Source organism: Passer domesticus, chromosome 8 (assembly GCF_036417665.1).
Source record: "Passer domesticus isolate bPasDom1 chromosome 8, bPasDom1.hap1, whole genome shotgun sequence".
In the NCBI taxonomy this organism is placed as follows: Eukaryota; Metazoa; Chordata; class Aves; order Passeriformes; family Passeridae; genus Passer; species Passer domesticus.
The window spans coordinates 38,597,375-38,618,309 of NC_087481.1; the positions used below are offsets into that span (position 1 = coordinate 38,597,375).

At 40.0% G+C, this 20,935-nt stretch overlaps 2 protein-coding genes and 1 long non-coding RNA gene across 8 annotated transcripts in view; 2 read left to right on the forward strand and 1 right to left on the reverse strand.

Moving 5' to 3' along the window:
- The window catches only part of PPP3CB (protein phosphatase 3 catalytic subunit beta), a 49,725-nt gene extending 38,751 nt beyond the window's left edge, over positions 1–10,974 (forward strand). For 2 of the 5 annotated variants that reach the window (XM_064430571.1, XM_064430570.1), the window contains exons 13-14: positions 668–697; positions 2,341–4,026. In XM_064430571.1, coding sequence (XP_064286641.1) covers positions 668–697; positions 2,341–2,519 — 209 coding nt within the window. In that variant the 3' untranslated portion in view covers positions 2,520–4,026. Of the gene's footprint in view, positions 1–667; positions 698–2,340; positions 4,027–4,567; positions 4,627–5,269; positions 5,342–10,604 lie in introns of those variants that run through there. The other 3 variants (XM_064430573.1, XM_064430572.1, XR_010367297.1) reach the window with 2 other exon arrangements.
- ANXA7 (annexin A7) lies at positions 7,671–20,913 on the reverse strand. The gene is made up of 13 exons (XM_064430574.1): positions 20,804–20,913; positions 19,311–19,368; positions 16,349–16,565; positions 15,920–16,021; positions 14,694–14,734; positions 14,328–14,430; positions 13,944–14,038; positions 13,153–13,266; positions 11,756–11,926; positions 10,085–10,255; positions 9,902–9,977; positions 8,545–8,657; positions 7,671–8,020 (listed from the first exon to the last, which is right to left on the reverse strand). The coding sequence occupies exons 2-13, from the start codon at positions 19,365–19,367 to the stop codon at positions 7,898–7,900; spliced, it is 1,383 nt and encodes a 460-aa protein (XP_064286644.1). The 5' UTR covers position 19,368; positions 20,804–20,913; the 3' UTR covers positions 7,671–7,897.
- LOC135306489 (uncharacterized) lies at positions 13,241–16,051 on the forward strand. 2 transcript variants are annotated; one of them, XR_010367299.1, is made up of 3 exons: positions 13,241–14,449; positions 14,531–14,755; positions 15,548–16,051. It is a non-coding gene; the product is annotated as an uncharacterized LOC135306489 (long non-coding RNA). The 2 variants fall into 2 exon arrangements; XR_010367298.1 differs by having other exon boundaries at positions 13,241–14,755.
- Positions 20,914–20,935: the final 22 nt, after the last annotated feature.

Consider the following 20,935-nt stretch of genomic DNA (forward strand, 5'->3'; position numbering starts at 1 on the left):
TAGACTTTGTTCTTGATTCAACTAAACAATTTACAAGACTCTGTAAATATGCAGATTTAACTTTCTTGATTTGTCTTATTTGGCTTAAATTTCACAATGCAGTTCTCAGAGATGCCCATTTTAGCTTAAAATATTCTGAGAAATTGAAGTGCTAGTTAAACTTCAGGGAGCTAAAGAGAAAAGTAATTTTTTATTATTATTAGCATGCTGGTAGTGTTATTTTTATAGTGTCCTTCCTGGTAATTATTTTAATAAAGCTCATTAATGCATTTTAATCTTCAGAAACAGTCTCAAATATATTTTTAGTATTTTTTAAAACCATACCACGACTTTAGCTTCAGTTGAAGTTTTCTGTTGCTGTCTTAAAAAAAAACCAAAAGTCACAACCAAAAGTTACAGAAATGTATAGTTAATACCATCCATTCATTAGTGTTACTTAGACATTGATAAACTCTGTTAGTAATTTAGAAATTAGTTAAATTTCCTAAATTTAGGAAAAGTTTCACTTAAAAACAATCCCCCAAAGACTCAATTGTCATTTTAACTAATTGTGGTCTAATCTGGCGTAGCATACTATATTAAATTGATCATTGCCTTTTCTGCTATGCGATATTACACTCTTCATCTTTCTCATTCATTTTGCATGCATCTGCTCACTTCTGTACAGCCACTGTAGAGGCAATTGAGGCTGAAAAAGGTATGATCAGAGTCTTTGCCCTTGGCAGAGATCTGTGGTGTCTGGGAGGGAATTCAAAAGTACTCTGTGTGGGTGTGTTTTATTTTCAACTTGCACAAGCAGAGATGAATCAACTGCATTGATTCATCTATTTTACATGTAACATTCATTTCTGGCTTTAGGATGATGATTATCTTTAATATTTTAGGGAAATTCTTGGGGGTTTTTGGTCTCCTTTTTTTTTTTAGAATATGCTGTAGGTTTTTGTACAATAGCATGTTGTGATATGTGATGTTGTCTTGAAGTTCTTAAAAATAGAAGTGTTTAGTGGTTTTTTTCTGCATTCAACTGATGGTTTTGTTTGATTTTGGGGAGGGGATGTTATATGTGGAAGGAGGGTTGTTTATGCATGCCTTTTTTCATAAAATATATTTAATGCCTTTGAACTTTTTTTTTAAACTTTCTGTGATATCTGGTAGTACAAGACATATAACTTTTTTTCTATAGATTTTGTATATAATTTACTGTTCAAAATTATTTCTAGTACTTATGAGACATACTAAATTCAATGGATTATTAGTGCTTCTGTGCTAAATAAGTGATATATACATCCTTTATTAATGGTATTGAGCAAAATGCCATCAAATTATTTGGTTCAGAGTATTCAACTTCAGATTGTTTCTTTTCAGAGAGACTTTAGTTTCTTCTTGTTCAGAATTCAATGAAATTAATGACAAACAGCATAGCCATTGAGAGAGCTACCTTTGGGGTTTTTCAGATTTAGTTGCAAAGCACCATTTAATGACTGTATTCTTTGTTTTTTTAATTAAGGAAGTCAGATCTCCAAAAATATAAACAAGTGCCATATTCTGTTCTCACACACACCTGCAAGAGGTCCTGTTGTTGTGAGTGGAAAGCTGTATTTAAATCTCCAAAGAATTATTTCATCCCAAAGACTTCAGTCTTATTATGTGGTCAGCCATTTTCAGGTGTAAATTCAACTACAGACCTCATTCATCAAAATAATCAGTAGCAAAATAATACCTATTTTCTATATTTACTTTAAATACATCTGTATTTAAATGACACCATTGTTGAACCACAGTGCTAACTTGGTGATTGTGGTTGTGTCCATTTCCATCATCCACATGATTAGCACAGTGTGAACCACATCCTGCAATTTTGCCTGCATGAAAACTGCAGGATCAAGCCATTGGTGTGTGTGCAGGATGTAAATCTGCCACTACTTTTGTAACCCTTTGCTGCTTTGCCTCCACTGCACTTGCTGTGCTGCTTAGATCTTACTGACATTGCCCTGAAGAGAAGGGGGATGTTAAGATTAGCCCAATGAGTTGAGCAGCAAAAGCACAGCAGTGATAGCTGGCTCCACCAGGGACACGCAGAAGCAATCAAGTGGGCTTAAACCCCTTGATTCCTGCTTGCAGAATATTTGCCATACTTCGTTCTTTTTGTAGCAAACTGAAATAATGATTGCCATGAACATTTCAGGAAAGCAGGTAGAGAATCTTTTAGCAATTCAGTTGCAGGGCCATAAGTTTCTTTGGCTGATTTTTTATCTTTTTTTAAACATCATTTGTTAGAAAAAGTATATGCTTTCATCTTATTTTTCCATTACTGACATATCAAATTTGCATTTTGTTAAGCAATACGAGGATTCTCTCCGCAACATAGAATCTGCAGTTTTGAAGAAGCAAAAGGTTTGGATAGGATCAATGAGAGAATGCCACCAAGAAAAGATGCTCTTCAGCAAGATGGTATTAATACTGTAAACACAGCAAATGCCAATGGAAACAATGGAACTGGCAACAACAATGCACAGTGACCACATCAGCTTCTGGTTTACTCACTCATGTCCTGTCTGAGAATTCCTAGATTACTGCTTTTTGATGTGACAACAAATGAAATAGGGGGATCACTTGAAGTGACTACTTAACACGAGGTGGAAAACCATCTGACTTGATCCCACTGAAGAGAGACCATCATGCTTTTGAGACAACAGCCCCTCTCTTACACAGTGACCCAACCTCCTGGGAGCGTGTGCCTCACCTTTTCACACAAACATCCATCACTGGCTGCTGCAGCTTTGGAAGAGATCTGGGGAAAGGATCGGACTGTTCTCACTAAAGCACACCTAGACTAGCATCTTACGCTTACGTTGTCAACACTTTTAAGTTTACAAATGGGATTTTTCTTTCAGTAGAGGTAGTTTGTTTGTTTGTTTGTTTAAATCAGACTTTCAAATACAACCCTATGAGCTAACTATTTATTAATGGACATTGGTTTCATTATATGTCTTTAAAATTATAGATTAGAATGGTCTTAAAATATCTGAGGCTGCAAAAACTGTATTTTAAATAACAGAAAAAATGCCAAAACATTTCAGCTGGTCATTCTGTAAAATGCTGACCTCAGGTTTACTCCTTTAGATGTTGCTAATTCTATATTGTATTCACTGTATTTTTTAGTTACAGCTTATCAGAAGATTTCTATGTAGGAATGTTTATTACTTGAACACAGATTTAAAAAAAATATTTAATTTAGAAACTTTTTTGCCCAGCTTTTTCAAGACTTTTCCCCACCTTGAATTTAAAAAAATTATATATACTAATTTTAAAAGTAAGAAAAATATGGAAGTGTTAATTTTAAGGTACTTTTAATTGAACTTTGTACATTGTTTAAGTAAATTTTAATTCATATCAAGTCTGTAAAGCTTGGCATTGTATTTTGTGTATGCATGTTTTCATTTTGCAAATATTTAATATATAGACCTATGATGTACATCTATAGGTTACCTAGATGTTATAGGTACTTTTAGTTTATTGTGAGTATTACGGTTGCATAAATAGCTAATAATCACTGGGCTGAACAGCTGCAAGCTTTTTTATTATTTTTAAACCTGTAAAGGAAACTGAACCTGTATCAGACATACTTTTTGTTTAAGCAAAGCAGCGCGTAAGCAATTGCTGTGTTCAACTGCTAAGGCATTAGTGAAAGTGTAAACTTGAGACTGCATGTATTTTGGTATCTACAGGACTGCTTGGTTAAAATAAAAATTGAAGCCCTGTGCTAATTTGTTCACAAATAATGGACTGTAATGATTGCCAGTGTACTTTGTTATATATTTTGACATTTGCTACATGTCCTTCTCATCCCCTGGAACACGACTTGAAACTTATGTCACTATAGTTCATCTCCTTTTTTTTTTTCTTTGCCATAAATTACAATCTGTACATACCCCTAAGTTGGAAATTTTATGCATGTTCCAAACTATTCAAGTATTTTATAAACAGTAGCACACAATAAATTTTGTGCATGGGCTGCGGCTCCTATCACTGTGTATTGGTTTTATTTGGCATACGTAGGTCTAATCTGACCTTGCTAATTGTTTAGAAATAGTCTTCAATATTTAAGCCATTCAAAAAAATAGCATAAAAGGTCAGATTTAGCTTGCAGAGAATTAGTTGAATGTAAACACTCACTGTGTAATTCAAATTTTATTCCTGCTGCTTTTTTTTTGCTTTTGAGTTCTCTCTCAGGAATATTTTGTGTGTGGTAAACCAGACATCCATTTTTGGATTTTACAGGCTTGTCAGAGTAGGGTTAATGGACTCTAGAACTAAAGATTCTTATGCATAGCTGTGTTTCCTATGTTGGTTTGAACTAAACGTTTGAGTACTGAAGTGTGTTTGGGCTGCTTTTTTGGGCAGAGGGGGAAAATAGTTTGTTTTGGCCCTCTGTACACACACACAAATTAGCCTTTTGGCATATTCTTTTTAAACTAAGGACAAGCTGCTGAACAGGATGAGAATTAAAATAAGTGACACACTGTTGGTAAGGGGAGTTTTAATATTCAATTTTACTTTATTACAGATGCATTCTAATTGGAAATTCTTCTCAGAGTTTGAGTCCAGAAGATCAAGTTAAAAATGGTAAGTTTTTTGCCTTTTTATGTAGCACTCCTGTCCCTGTGAGCTGTACAGTCTGCATATGGTGTCATATTAGAGCAGAACATATCATATGTATCACTCTGTCATTTGTACTCTGTCATATTACAGAGTACAATTGAAATTTTATGATGAACAGGGGGATGGTACCTTTCTCCTTTTAAGTGCTAGTGGAAAATGTCACAACCTCACCAGAAAGTATTTGTCCTGATTTGATACTCAGATCTTGGTTGTGATGAGGATTTTGAGTAGCTGGAATTGTGTATATGAAGAAAATACAAATACAATCTTTCTGTGGAAAGACCTCACTGTAATTGGAGAGAACTGTTTCTGATACTTGTGTGGCAGTAAGTGCCCAGCAGCAATGATATTCACTTCTGTGAGGATTCCTTTGCAGTATCTGTTTTGCTGCTGTAAGGACTCCCTTGCAGTATCCATTGTCTGTAATAGTTTTTGCCAGATATGAAGGCAGATCTGCAGTAAAGGAAAATACACTGGGTAGTTGTTGGTCTAATTTCTCATGCTGTGTTTCTCCTGTCACCTTTTAGGCAAGTAGTCAGGTAACAGGGTTGTGTCTGGGAGTGTTCCTGTTTGTAAAGTAGGCACTCATTTTCTGTGTTTCTGTAAGGTGGAGTCTGGAGCCATCTCTAATTCTTATATTGTTTGGGAGAAGAAATTATTTCCTTACTCCCAGAAAACTGTAAGTAGTTTGCATTACTTATTTTATTCTTTCAGCATTTTAAGGAGGGGAATTAAAAAATAAGTCACCTATATGTCCTTAGTCTGTTCTGGGATAGGCATGGGAGAAGGCTTGGCTTTTACAGACAAAGGAGACAGGCAGCAAAAGCTGTGAGAGCCATGGCAGGTTCCTGGTTTGGGCTGGAGTGGTCAGTGCCTCCCTGCCCTGCCCTGCCCTGCCCTGCCCTGGGCTCAGCAGACACTTGTGGGTCATTTCTTCCCTGAGCTGAGGGGTGGGACCATCAGCTGTGGTGTGCTTACCTGGAGGGCAACATCAGCAAAGGTGGGCTGGGGTCTCTGACTGCCCCAAGGAGTGTAGCTGTGTGTTGGTGGAACTGAGGAGCAGAAGTACAGACCAAGCTGGGTCAGGTTTTGGGGGGTTATTTTCCAGCAGGCCCTGTGCTGTCAGGGAATGTGCTGCCATTTGCTGAGCCAAACGGGAAAGAGCAGCCAAGTTCATGACTTACCTATATCCAGTGCAATGGCAAACAAACACCTTCACCTCCCAAAACTACTGTGTGAAACAGCTTTCCTTTTGAAAGCTCATTAAATTAAATTGTGAAATGGAAAAGTTCCTCTACTCTTATGTCCTGAATTGTGAAGATTGGCCCCCTTGCAAAAAGCCAGATGGTTGGGATTGAGGCTGTTTTTCTCTTAGGAAGGGAGGTCTCTTCTGGTGTGAGTCTGAACACTTTTGGAGGGAAGACCCTTTTAACAGCTTGCTTTTTTCCAATGTTTAATCTGAAAGCACTGTTACATAATTTAGGTAGAAAATTAAGGCTTTTTCAGAGGCAGGATAGACAATATCTGTTCAGTCTTTCCTTGCCTATTTTTTGCTAAAATTTCATTGTCAGTCATTTGGTTCTTGCTACCCATTTAACAATTCTTTGTTGTTTCATTCATGTAATGAAAATATTTTTGCCATAAAATACATTCACATAGACTAGAACATAGAAGCCTTTTCATCTGTTCATTTTCCTGTGATAGTATGTATAAGCCAGATTTAATCAATATTCTGCTTTGAATGACAAGTGAATTGGTAGGGATTTTTGGTCACATAAAAAGACACATGCAATAATGTGCTTAATAAGTGTTAAGGTGCTCCACATGTAAGGATGTTTGTTCAGAAACAAACAAATGACAACCAAAGGTTATAAGAATCTTGGTCAAGCTTGGAAAGCTACTGACAGGTAGATATCTATATACACACAGGTATATCTATCTCAGTGGATACTTGCACAAAGGATGACCAAAGTAGTGCAGAGTAGAATGTCTTCTATTCTCTCCAAATCAACTTCCATTTATTTGGTATTTGAAATAATTAATTTGAAATAATTATTTGAAATAGTTTGAAATAATTTCTCAGTATCAGAAAAAGTTTATAGTCTAAAATCAGATTTAGGTTACAGACCTAAAGACTGATACATGTAAAATACATAAGCTTTTTTTGTATGATACATTTGATAATCTCTTGTTGTTGTGCAAAAACCTCTATGCTCATGCTGTGCAGAGTGAAAGCTTTGTCATGTTGCAACCAGCTCTACCAGCCCTAGCGACTTGTCTGATGATACTGGAAGTGGGTTTGTGCTGTTTGTGTGAGGGTGTCCTATAATACAGTCGTTACTTGTTAAAGCATTGCTGAAGGAACACACTGCTTATTACTGCTGGACTTGAAGCTTCTCTTAAATTTATGGTTGGGGACAGATTCATTGCAGCTTTCTAAAAAACCCAAATGTGCTGTTCAAAGTTGTTCTCTTTAAATCCTTTGAAAACATCCACATAGCCGTTTTTATTGTGTAGGGCACAACTGCTTTGGGTTGGATTTACAGGTTAGCATTAAATAAATGCTTTTTCATTGCTTGGTCAGCTGCTGTATAACCCACTCCTTTACAAGGAGAGACTTCGGAATCAGATCCAAGATGATTTCTCCTTTCTATTGCTGCCTGAGTTACCATTACACTTAACCAGTAATTTAAGGAATTTAATAGATGTGTGCAGTAAGATTCTGCCAGGGCCCCTAAACTGTCACTGTATTGTGACTTAAACTGTGTGCTTTCATGTTTTTCACCATTAGGATGGAAACACATTAAAAGGGGACAGGGTGTAAAATGCTTGACATCAGAGCCTCGGGCTTTGTCTTCTACAGTAAGTTCAGCAGTTGAGGTATTTCAGGAAACGTGTTGAGTGCTGGAGATGCATTTGGCTGAAACAGCTGACTCCCACAGAGATGCATGCAGGAACCCAGTAGAGGGGAAGTGGTTTTGTCTGGGTCAAAAAGACTGAGGCTTAGGTCTAATAGACAAGATATATCTTTTATTATACAATAAAGAATATTATGTGCTGTAAATTAAGGCATTGTAAGTGCAAAAAGCTTATTGAATCATCAAGAAGGCGTATTTGATTAGGCAACCTTTAAAATTGTTCTTTTACAGGGATAGTTGGTATCTACTTAAAGCATGTTTCATGTCCTTCAGTTTGTTTAAAAAAAAAACAAACCAAAAAACCAGATAATCCTCTTCTATTGCCCAACAATTGCCAGCAGCAACTTCCGGTAATCACCGCTTGTATCACTGGCTATCATTGTAGCCAGTGTCTTCTGATACATCTGTGTGAACATCTGTTTAATTTGCACAAGGTCAATCTATGCAAAGACAAAAAAAAAAAGTAGAAAACTCAACCACAGTGTATGGTTTAAATCCTGGACAGTCACCCCACACCTCCTCTCGTGTGAGTTAGAGATCACATGCCAAGGGTGAGATGGGCAGTGATTAACCCTGTGCAGTGGACAAGCCAGCTGGTCCCTCCAAGGATAGAGGAGCAGCTCCCACAGCAGAGTGCAGCAGTTGTTCCATGCTTTGTTAAGATTGCGCTGTCCTAACTCTGAACAGGTGAACTTCTCACCTGGAGGTGCTCACTTGCTACCTAGATGAGCAACAACAGTTAAAAAGGAAAACAAGTAGTTACTGCAATCTAGGCAGAGTTAATTAAATTATTACGGGAAAGCTGGCTTTAAAACTAATTAACACATGCATGTAAATGTGAGCCCCATAAAAGCTTCATGCAGTACATGATTTTACACCTGTGAAAGGAAGACTGAGTGACAAGCTGGTTTGGGTTGATGGTTTTCTGCTGCATGTGACTGATACACAGGAGAGAATGTCATACCTCACTGCGAGTGACTACAATTCTGATGAGGGTAGAATCATCCGTGCCAGCTCCTTTCATAGAATGATAAAGTCTTTCCGCAAAAAAGGCTGGGCGATTTAAAGCACATTGCACTGCAATAAAGTATATTGTTAGGATTAGTTCCAGTAATGTATCCTATACAGTGATACTTGGCAGGATCAACTTGGCAGGATTTTTGCTGTAGGCAGCTAGAGGTTGGTCTCTGTGAAGATCCAGTTACTGTGAATAATGGGACTTGTTTATAGAGCTGAAGTTATTTTCAAGTTGATCAAATGAGTTATTCCTTCATGCAAAAACTTACAGTTAGTAGCAACTAACCATAGTTAACTCCTCTGGAAATGCTTTTCAAAACTCTCTGAAATCTTAATTCTCAAACAGGTTATTCAGAAACAGTTCTCCTTGGATAGCTGGTATTGGGACACAAGGTATTTTACTCATGTCCCATTGCTAGAATCTCACTAGGAAAAGTACAAATGTAGAAGGTTCTTAAGTAGTTCTGTAACTCTTGTAGTTACAGGACAGATCTTGTTTCAGGTAGATTGTTCACACTCAGAGACAAGCCATTATTCTTCTACCTGATTCTCAGACTTGAATTTTTCCCATTAAACTCTTGAATAGAATATACTCTGGGAAGATTTTGCTTATCCATTATGGCTACAGAATTGCTGTCATTTGGGTAAGCACTGATATGACTGATATCTCCAGATTTACTACTAAATATTACTGATTTTCACCATCAGTTAACTGTGCTGAATTGTGTTGAACTGCTTTATTGTAACGAGTCAGTAGGAAAAAGTGAATTCAAAACAACATCTTCTTTTTTGCTAATCTTGTCCTTAGCCACAGCTGAGCTTTTTAGGGTAGATGGTGGTGGGGAAGGGGATGGGAAAGGAACTGTGCCTTCAGGAGGTTCATGTTGGCTCTGAGGTTATCTGTGTGGGTGGCTCAGCTGTCTCTGCTGAGGAGCTGCACACTCAGTCACAGCTCTGTGACACTGGTACCCCCTTTTTCAGAACTCTGAATTACACAGCTACAAGCACCCATTACACTATGATGACCCTTGGTTCTGAGCACTTGCCTGCCTTCCCAGAGAAGTGACAAGTAGTTTCCATGTGGTCTTTTCTTATTTTAAACTGACTTCTTCATGATGGCTGCTTATTTTCTTCACTTAAGTGCAAGATGAATCATTTGAATAGTTGAAGCAACTTCTGTTCTAGCAGAGTCTCTGATTATGTGATCATTTGCCATATGGCCAGTGCTGAATTGGATTTTTCTTTGGTTACATTTAGATTTAATTCCTAAAGGATAAGGGGGGAGGGAAGAACATATAACTTACCAATAGTCTTCAAACCACGTTCCACATTTCCAGAAAATTCTCGATCAATGCTGCTTAACAAATCACGATTAGCAATCTACAAATAAATGAGATTAATGTGTAGATGATGAAATGCAGTAGCAACTGGAAGCTTAATTTCAAATACATTGACCTAGCATATTTGAAATCAGTGAAAACTCCTACCCTGGAGTATGCCTCAACTGTTGCTTTCAGCTGGGGAAAACTTCTGCTTGCCAGAACCATATTAAAGCAAGATTCATCAGTCCCAAGTTTTCCTTCACCAGCTTGGTACAGACGCTGAGCATCTTCTTGAGCTTTTTGGTAATCCACAGTTTGATTCTCATCACGATTACCCTTAATGCAAAGACAAGAGATTTCAAATGAAATTTCACAGAGAAAGCTATGCTTTAACTGCTTGCAGTATACATAGACCCCAAGCATATATCTTCAAAGCTTGAAGCAGAAAGAGAAGTAGTTTGAAATACATTACATTGCTTTAAAACTTCTCTTTGGTTTAATATTCTTTATAGGAAATAAATACAAAAGTGGCTTAGAACCCTATCTCTAGGACATGCTTTAAACTGCAGATACACTGACTCATAACTTCACTCCTACAACCATCTCATAGTTCTAATTAAGTACTGTACTTAATTCTCTATTTTGCTTAATAATGTAAGCTTTCTCTTGATTTGTTTGTTTCTAGGCTTCAAGTTGCAAAGACTCTTCCCAAACGAACTAATGAATTATCTTACTGAATATGCACACCTGAAATATCTCAGGTTTCCCTCCCGTTTTATTTAGAAGTTGCTTATTTCAAGTAAGAATGTCTTTAGAAACCACTTAACTACACTTGTGTCAGTAGGGCTTGTATGACATTTTATGTGCTTCGGTGGTTGTTTTGGCATTTTGCTGCCCAGTGCATGGATGGATACTGCTAAACATACTGGCTGAGTAGGCTGAATACATTCTCTCCAATACTGTTGTATCTATAGAGGTTAATATACTATTTCAATGATGTGGTTGTCAGTTATTGTAAACTACTGGATTTATCAAAATAAAAATTAGCAGCATGAGCTTCTCCAGGTTTGCTTTCTTGTGGATTTTGACTTTTAACCAAATATCTAGAGCATAGCTGAACTCTCGCAAAGGAAAAAGCCAATGAGAGAGAGAGAGAAGTGTCCTAGAAATTCTAACAGAAATAGGCAAATTGATCAGAGAAATGTGGGAAGTTGCATTAGTTACATATTTCTTCCTAAATATGAGTAATTGCAAGTTACTATTCTTCAGCACAAAATGAGCCCTAGTAAATGATATGGGATAAAAAAGCTCCAGTGGTCATCTGAGTTCAATAGCAGCACCTCCCTACATCTGGTGATGGAGTAACTTGAGGGGGAGGTTTTGCTCTGTGGCATGTCTTATCTTGTTTGTAGGGATTGTCACATACCACATGTTGTAGGCATTCTACATACCACAGAGATTATCCAATTAGCTTCACCCAGATTACTTCATTAACATATGCAAAAAATAAAAAGCATCTTTCTCTGACAGCAGTGTGGAGCACTGTTTTAGGGAACCACTTGGTTGCATCTGCACAATATTTCCACAGAAATTCTGATATTAATTGAGGGCACTAAATTAGGTCACAGAATTCTTCATGGATTTGTAGATAAGAAGTATCTTTTGAAGAGGAACTGAAGTGTCATATCTTAGGGAATAAATTAATGACCATGGGCTAATTTCTTAAAAACCTGCCTCGTGCTAAGCACACACAGGCTATTTGTGGAACCATTATGACTAAACACATTAGACTGTACACTGTTATCTTATTTAAAAAAAAAAGAAATTAAAGCTCACTTGGCACATAGATATAAGTAATCGTTCAAAGTGTCCTGAAGTGTCTGATCTGATGTCTTGTTCAATGTCCCTTCCAAATTCTGATTTATAGCAATTCACTATTTCACGAATCTCCTGATTTGTCCTTGTGCAGAGGATCTCAATCAGCACACTCTCCTGAGTGCCTGCTCCCTGTAGGCAGAGAAAACAAAGGCATAAATACAGAGTACTGTATGCAGTTTCCTTCAACTGTGAAATAGGGCAGTCATCTGGTATTTCAAAATTTAATACAATCTAGAATATAAGAACAGTATCCCTGCAGTGCGAAAGCACCAACTCTACTGTATACTTAAAATGGAATGAAGATTCAGTTCAGAGAAGTACCTCAAAACTGTACATCCACATCAGTGACACTGGCCAAAGTTAAATGGAAAATGGTTTAGGAAGGAAATTCTTTGGCAACCTTAATCTGGAAATTTACCAAATGAAGGTAAAGCCTTATAATAATCATTAAAGTCAAAGGTACAAATGTAAATTCTGTTGTGGTCAGTACACAAGTGTATTCCCTATCCAAATATGGCTGCTTCCACAATGTAGAACTTTTTATAGAAAATTCCCTCTCCCCAGAATAAAAGTTAATTGTGATTTCTGTGTACAGAGGGATCTTACTGGCATGAGCATCTCAATTCAGGGAAGGATTACATAGGAGAGGAGATGTAGGTGAGTCTTCTAGGTAATCTTATATTACGAATTTTTGAAAATGGTTGAGTGGCTATTCCCCATTAAAGGCAGATCTTCATTTAAGCTCCACATTCTCTAGAAGGTGTGCATTCATACATGGGTTGAGTTACTCGTTTCCACTTGCTAGCTGCTGCAGCTCAAGCAAGACATTCCACTAAACTGGATGTACCAGTTTATCTGAGTTAAAAGTTTAAACCATCTAGCTCACCTAATCTCTAAATGGTGTCTTTATATTTCAACAGAAACATCCATCATCTGACTTTAAGAAATTATTTTTTAATTGTCTTTTGGGGGGAAAAAAGGGATAATCCAAAAATACCTTTCATTAACAAAGGTTTGTTCCTAGTAAGGAAAGGCGTACAGTTTGAACAGTGGTTGTGGTTTTGACAGCACCCTGGCCCTTTCTGGGTCCTAACAAAAATTATGCCCAAGTGGCAGAGAACAAGGTTCTGTCCTGCAGCACTTCCTCCTCTACTGAATGGACATCTGCCCTGGCTAATTGGCTAACCCTGCAGAAATTGTCTGGAACTGGGGGATGCAGCAGAAAGTAATTTTAAGCCCTGCAATCCCAGGACTTGTTTGACACTAGTGGATTTTTCAACAATGCTGGGACCAGGTATTCTTAGATGAGCATTTTAAGATAGTTTAAAACTGTTTCCTTTGCAGGAATACCATACCTTCATTGCATGACGTAAACTCCAGGCATCATAGTAGGTACTAGGCATGAAGAGGGCTAGAATCAATTCTTCCACATTACCACTTAACTCAGACTTCAGATCTTTAATTAAATCCTGTTCAGTTATAAACACAGAAAGGGCTTTGCAGAGTTAGGCATATATAGATTATATACTGAAGAAAGATCAAACTAGAACTTACTTCTATGATTTATTTCTACCTGTCTACCTTTGTGCTGTTTTTCCTGTAAAGCTTTGTTTTATTTCTTATTATGAACTCCCCTCTGTCCAAATCTCTGACAGCTCAGCTCTTCTCCATTATCTCCTCACTAATGCCACAACTACAAAATTTCAGTTTAGGTTGCAAAAATGACAGGAAAGAAATTAAATTAACCTGGAATTTTATTTACTATCCAATCCTCAATTATTTCTCAGTTTGTTTCTTGGGAAAAAAGATTTTGGTGCTGGTTTGTGTGCAAAAAAAACTCAGTAGTGTCAGACACTAATACAAGGGCAGTTTAAGCTTGATTATTTTCTGTCAAGCAGTAGAGAAGCTTCTTGTGTGGTCAGGGACAGAGACAGCCTCCAGCCTTCCCCCATCCCTCCTTCTGCCAGGTATCAGGACAATCCTATATCAAATATCAGCTCTCTCCCAATACATAAGGAATATAACCAAAAGAAGTGCATTTTAAAAATGCTCAAATCATTCCCCAGGACTAAAATGCAGCCAGGCAGTTAAAGCAGCAGGTGAAAGTTTGGGTTTGTTTCCCAGTTCAAAGAACTAATGAACATACCTTGCCATACATAGTCTTGAAAGCTGCCTTGATTTGTTGCCTTTGATCATTGGAGCGGTTAGCAACAACATTTATGATGGCCTGCTCATCAGTTCCTTGGAAACAGAAAGGCAGTGTCATGTAAGAATGCAATATAGACCCTCCAAAACTGTGCATTTTATACTGTTCCATTTGGGCATCATTAAATAATAAGAGACTGCTATTTAAGTCCACCAAATTTTCTGTGTAACTTCATCTAATAAATAGCCTTGGCCATTTTGAAAAGGTAACTTTTGAAAAGCTTAGGGGGGGGGGGGAGTGTAGTTAAATAAACACTGAAGACAAGAACAAAATGGCATTAAGAAGTTAGATCAATGGGAACTAAAGCTTCTATTTCTTACTTACCAAAACCCTTCATAGCTTTGCGTAGGATTTCTGCATCCCTTCCGGCATCGAAGTTTGGAGCAGCTTGAATTGTACCCTGGGTACACTGAACCACTGCAGCAGGCTGAAAATAAGAGTCACAGGTAACTAGATATCTACAAAATGAAAATTCAAATTAAAATCACAACTCTGCAATCAGTACTTCAGAAGGAGTTCCCCATTAGTTCTCCATTTCTTCCTCTAACACAGAATCAGGGCAACATTACTCTGAGGGTAGATGGAAACTCCTGATGCAGAACAAAATTGAAGCCTTTGGAAATCAGCTGTAGAAACATTAAAACTACAGAAGCACATAAGATTCCCTACAGAAAAGAAAACAGCACATACCAGACCAGGCATTGGGGATGGTACTTGTCCACCAGGAAATCCTAGTGAAAATAAAGAACAAGGTAGGAGAAATTAATTAGGTCTTCTCTTATTATGGAAATGCCATCTAATCTGAATATAAAGTCAGACCTACCACTGCACATAGTCTCTTTCCTAATGGTACCTACCACAATCAGTAACTGAATTTCCTCCCTGGGGATAACGGGAAGAAGCAATCACAGATGCATTTTGGTACATACACTAGCAAGGCAATTCTAAAAATACTAAACTTACTGGTGCTGTGGGAACTGGAAGGATCTCTCCTTATGAAATTCTGCTATTTTTGACAGAAGCCAAGATAGCCCAAACAAATCAAGAATGTGTGTTCCAATGTGTGCTCTCTTTAAAAGCTTGTATACATTTTAAAATGCCTAGCATGTAAACAATAAATATTCAGAATTCATTGCTGCAAAAAGGATTGAAGGAATCTCATTTTTGTGATCAAAAGCATTGGTAATATAAAAGGTAAAACTATTTTTTGTACTGGAATTTTGTTTTTATTCATAATATGTATGCACATTCCTTATCGTTTTAATAGCAACTTAGTACCAGAGTTAACAGAGCAATCATAAAACAAAAAGGTTTTGCTGCTTTGAATTTCTTTAAAACACAACTGGTACATTCCAGGACATCATCTCTAAAGTAACTGAAAATAATCTCTAAGGTAAAAGAAAATCATCTCTAAGGTCTCTATATATCTCTGTATGTGATTTTCTAAAAGAAAATCATCTCTATAGCAACTGACCACTCAAAGCATTACAAACACTGCACTGCTTTTAAGCAAATGTGTGCATTCTCCTTTTCTCTTTCTCCAGTGTGTCAGGAGTCACTGTCAACACACAGATCTGCAAAATGCAATTGAGATTAACAGAACTGCTACATACTCACTGAATGTGTACTCTGGGTTTCACAGCTCTCATCAAATACTTGCAGTTTGAAAAAGGGTAAGCACCTAAACCACTACACCATGACCATTATTCAGGGACAGCCATCCCCTTTGGATGTAGCACCTAGAGATGGTTCTCCTCAGCCCTTCAGTAGCCTGGTCAAGAAAAGTGGCAGGAGGTGCACTGCATATAAACCTCAAGAGCTACAAGTAACAAAGGTAAGGGCTTAATTTGTTACTACCTATCCTGGAGTCTCTTGGTTTAACCATGGATGCTTGAAGTTTCTTATATATGACATACCTGGAATTTGTGCTGGTCCACCTCCAGCATAGCTTTGGGCAGGAGGCTGCTGTGGATAGCCACCAAAGCCAGGCCCAGTGGGAGGCACAGCAAAGCCAGAGCCTGGAGGAGCCAGGGAAAAAAAACCAAAACCACCAGACTTCAGCACACTTAGTATTTTGTACTTGACTTCTTGATAAAGCAGGAGCCAGGTTATTTAACAAAACTATGTAAGAGACTGGTTTCTCCATGTCTGTGCAGTGACCCAGAACCACCAAGGCTCTGCCATCAGCATGCAGGTATTTACTGCTGAATGGCAGCCTGGCTGCCTGCATGCTGCTGCCTGCACCCATCACTGAACAAAGCTGCTTTTCTTTACTTTTCTGACAAGCACAGGGAATGGTTACACTGGAAATCACTCGTGACTGCCACTCTAACAAAGGATCTTACCTCCAGGATAAGGTGGCATTCCTCCAGCCTGGGGAGCTCCAGGGAAGCCCCCCGCAGGGGGGTAGCCCCCTGGGGCAGGATACCCTGCTGCCCCTGGAAACCCAGCATTTGGTGGTGCTGCAGGATAGGTCCCTCCTCCTGATGGAGGGAATCCTCCAGGAACAGCAGGATAGGCATACTGACCAGCTGGTGGATAGACAGACTCCTGTCCTGTTGGCTGAAACACAAAAATGGGATGTCTGTATGCCTGTTAACAGCACATTAGAGTAAAAACTCCCAAGCTGCCAAAATGTCCATGTGTATAATAACAACGTGAATGACACAATTAGCTGTAGGGCTTGAAGCAGCAGCAGCAGAATTCCTGAAGCCTGGATGGGGTCCTCCTGGTTGGGTGTTCTGATGCATCTCCTATGCTGACAGGGAATCAGAGTGCTGCAGGGTGGAAGTCACCTCTCAGTGGCCTGTGATCCCATCCACCCTCAAAGCAGGGCCAGCTTTGGAGTTGGGTGAGCTCATGCGAGGCCTGATAGTCAAATTTCAGTATACACAAGGAATGACAAATTCACAGCCTCTCTGGCTCCGTTACAGTGTTTGACCACTCTCCCAGAGAAAAATGTTTTCCTGAAACCAAATTGCAATTGCAACCTGTATTTGCTAGCTGCCCTTTCACTGTGTACCTCTGAGAAGAGTTGGCTCCAATGTCTCTATTGCTCCTCACCCAGCAGAAGACTGAACAGATCTGTGCTTAGCCAGAAATGTGCTTCGCTGCAAGCAGCCTTCCCTACACATGCTCCTCTTTGTCTGTCGTTGTTGTGAGGCCACAACAGAGTATTGCAGAGGTGCTCTTGCTAAAGCCTGCTGTGTTGTTAGCCCTCCTCCCTGAGGACTGGCAGTGCTGAGCCCCACTCGACTTGTCAGCCACTGTGACTCCTGGTCCTTTACTAGGAAGCTGCTCTTTCTATCCCACACAAGGAGGAGGTGAGCTCAGCTCAGCTTGCTCTCCTTGCAGCATTAGGAGCTCAGCCCCTGTTAAAAGACTTCTAAGCGCATAGTGGCTTTGAAACTTCTGCCTCTCTTGCACAAACAGTATTTTCAAATGTTACAGGGTAGAACTTTTTGGGGGTTTTTTCCCCATTTCCTCTGGAATCCAGGTTATAAAGCATGGGCATTCAGTGACTAAATCTGGATCAGTGAGTCAGACTGAACACCTATTACAGGTTTTAAATAAAAAGAACTAGTCCAACAGCTATATATTTGTTTTGCTACATGGATGATTTATCAGCCATACCACAAAGGTTGCTATTAGCATTAAGATATATTAGGAATCTTTACTTGAATGATCTGGATCTCTAAGGGAAAGCCCTGTAAGGTCAAAGTCATTATGCATGATCTTAGAAATCAAGCATTCAAATCAGCTTCATAATGAAGCATAATGGATGGACCCATTACTCACTTGCTGGGAATCATCTTTACTGACTAGCTTTAGAAACACATTACATATAGTGCATATCATTCTTGACCCCAGAAAACAAATAAAGTGCACAGCAGAAAAGCCTAGCTTAAATGTTCTCAGGTTTGGCTGCCCCAAGATTTCTACCCCCAAATTCCTGTGCCCAGGCTATTAGTATTCTTCTCCCCAGAGGTACAGTCTAACATGTCTCTGCCTGACTCAACAAAAATATTTTATAGGAATTTAGATTGATAAATCCAAAATTAGGATACTCAAAAGCCCTGCTCAGATTACTACCAGTGCTGCAGAAAAAAACAATTTCACATATGCTTTTTGAATTGTTTATCACATTGGGCATGATCAATGAGACTAGGAAATCATTGATAATGAGTCTAAAATGTCTTTTCAATTAATTCATTGAAGCTGGCTATTTTTTAGATGCTAGCTAAGAAAAAAAGATATTTTCAGATGTAGTTAAAAATAAACTACAGCTAAAATCATGAGGGTTCAGCAGAACCTTAAGGGAAGAAAAGAAATCCTGGAGTTAATAGTCTTGTTTCTAACATGTTTGTCTTTCGTTTGACTGACTTTAGTGTTTCAGAAGAAGTAAGGGTAGATTGTAAAGTAAAATAATCAGAGAATTTATTGCATGTATTTATATGTATACTTTTATATTTTGCATGTATTTATAGCTTTTCAGTGTCTTAAAGGCATTTGGGCTGAGATCCGTGCTTAAGTCTGGTTCTGTACACAACACCAGTAGAATTCCCACAATTACAGCACAACAAGTGCCATGGTCAGTGCCATAAAAGCACAGAGATTAATCCAGCTTAGAAAAATATTGCAGGCATATCAAAAAGACTGCAGTTTCAGCCATACCTGATACACTTCAGCTTTCCATTAAGTTCCCTTAAAATTTTTAGTCCATTCAGTTGTGAGATGAAGGTGGAACAGTCCTGTGGATAGGGTAGTTAAGATACAGTGTTCTCTGTCCTCAGAAAAACATTTACTTGGTGTTACATGAAAACTGGGCTACTTGAGTGAAGTGTTCCAAGCTCTTCCTGATGGCTGTGACCACTGAAGCTTGTTGAACATCTCTGTAAATCCTGGGATATGGCTATGTGAGTATTTTGTACAGATTGGTTCAGAGATTACTTCTAACCCTACAAGTAAAAGGCCTCTTATTTACAGAAGAAACTTTTTAAAAAATTGTTGAGATGAGACAGCTGTACTTAAAAACCCAAACTCACAAAATAAAATAAAACTAGACCAAAGACCTTTCTGGAACAATGGGCATCACTAAAAAAATACTAAACTTCCTTCTTGTAATTCTTGTATGACAGCTGTAAAGTCATCCCCAGAGACATAGAGGAAAATGAAGACCACAATCACTAGAGAACAGGGTACATGAACTGACTGCTACTATTTACAGACACATGGAGCACAGTCAGCAGGTGTATTCACAGAACACAAATGCATTAGGAATGCAACACATTCAAGAGCCATACTTACAGGATAACCTGGGAAAGCAGGGTAGCCATCAGAAGGGGGATAACCTGGGTATGACATTCTGGGGAAGAAAAAGTAAAAAAGGTGTTTTCAATGCGAACCACTATCTGTGAGTTTGTAGTAGGTATCTGCTTATTCAAGTGATTTAACAGATAATTATCTGTTAAATCACTTTAATAATACAGAACTTTTTTTTCTGTCCTACATCTGACTATAGCAATCAGAATTCAGAAGGGAAGCATCTTCAACTTATAGTAATTACAGTAATTTACTATCACTCTTATTTAGAGTCAAACAGACTTTTAAGCATGGTAAGAGGCTCAAACTTTCAGAAAGCTCTGAAATACAGGATACACTTTGAGGTGCCAGCAGGAGGGAGCTTGAACCCTTTGCCAGGACAGAAGCCATGCAGGTTTCTGGACTGCACCAAGCACCTGTATCCATGATCCTGCACTGCTCTGCTCACAGGGGTAGTTCCTGGGAGAAGAGCAGTACCCTAGCTATGCCACGTTAAATGGTAATTTGATAAGAACAGGTATAATCCCTCAGCATTGCTTCATTTGTGGAGCAAATTTCTATTTCCTGACAGTAACTGTTTATTTTAGTCACAGTTTTAACAGAGGGACTTGGGGAGTAGGGGTAGAGATCATCTCATCCTGCTTGTTGCCAACCAGCTGGGCAGGGAGATTCGAGACCATTAGCCAGGTTATGAAACTTTTAATGACAGGGAGGAAAAATGGACTTTAAATTTGGTACAAGCATCTTTAAGTTGAACAGTGGCTCTGACATAACTACTTTTATAACCAAAACAGCAACGGATTTTTTCCCGTCAGTCGGACGTCGTTTCCCCGCGCTGTCCCGGCTGGGCACGGGGCGGGTTGAGCGGGCCCGGCTGAGTCAGCGGCGGCGCTGGCCCGCGGTGCAACATCAGGGGCGCGCCGCGCTGCGTGCGCTGGGCGGGGGCTCCGCCGCTCAACACCGAGCGCTCTCGCAGGCTGCTCCGCCGGGACCCCCGGGCCCGCATCCCCGCCGGGACCCGCCTGCCCCCGCCTGCCGCTGCCCCGCTCCGCTCCGCATCGCCCCAGGCTCCTCCCGCTCCCTCAGCCGCGGGCCGGCCCGGCGAACCCTCCGGCGAGGTGGAGCTGCGGGCGGAGCAGGTATCCCGGTGTCCCGGTACCTGCTTCCCCCGAGGCCCCGGAGCCCGTCCCCGCGGCGCAGCGCCAGGGCAGCCCCCGCCGGGGGTGCGGCTCCCTGGGGCAGGCGGCACCTCCCTCGGCCGGGCACCTGCCGAGCCCCGAACCGCGGGCGGCCGCGGCTCCGGGAGCGCTGCCCGGGGCTCCCTCCACACCCCGGGGCTGGGGCCGAGCCCCCGAGCGCTGTGTGAGCAGAGCCGGGGCTGCGCCGAGCCCCGGGAGGTGCGAGCGGAGCCGGCGGGGCTGGGGCGAGGGGCACGCCAGTGGCGGGCCGCTCCTCCCTCCCTCCCCCAGCCGCCTCACCTGAGGGGAACTCGCGGAGCCTCCGGCCTCTCTCCGCAGCCACACCGCAAAATGGAGCCTGTGCGGCCGGCGATGCCCGCCCCGCCCCCGGCACCGAGCCCGCCCCGCCCGGCGCACGGGCCGCGCTCCCCG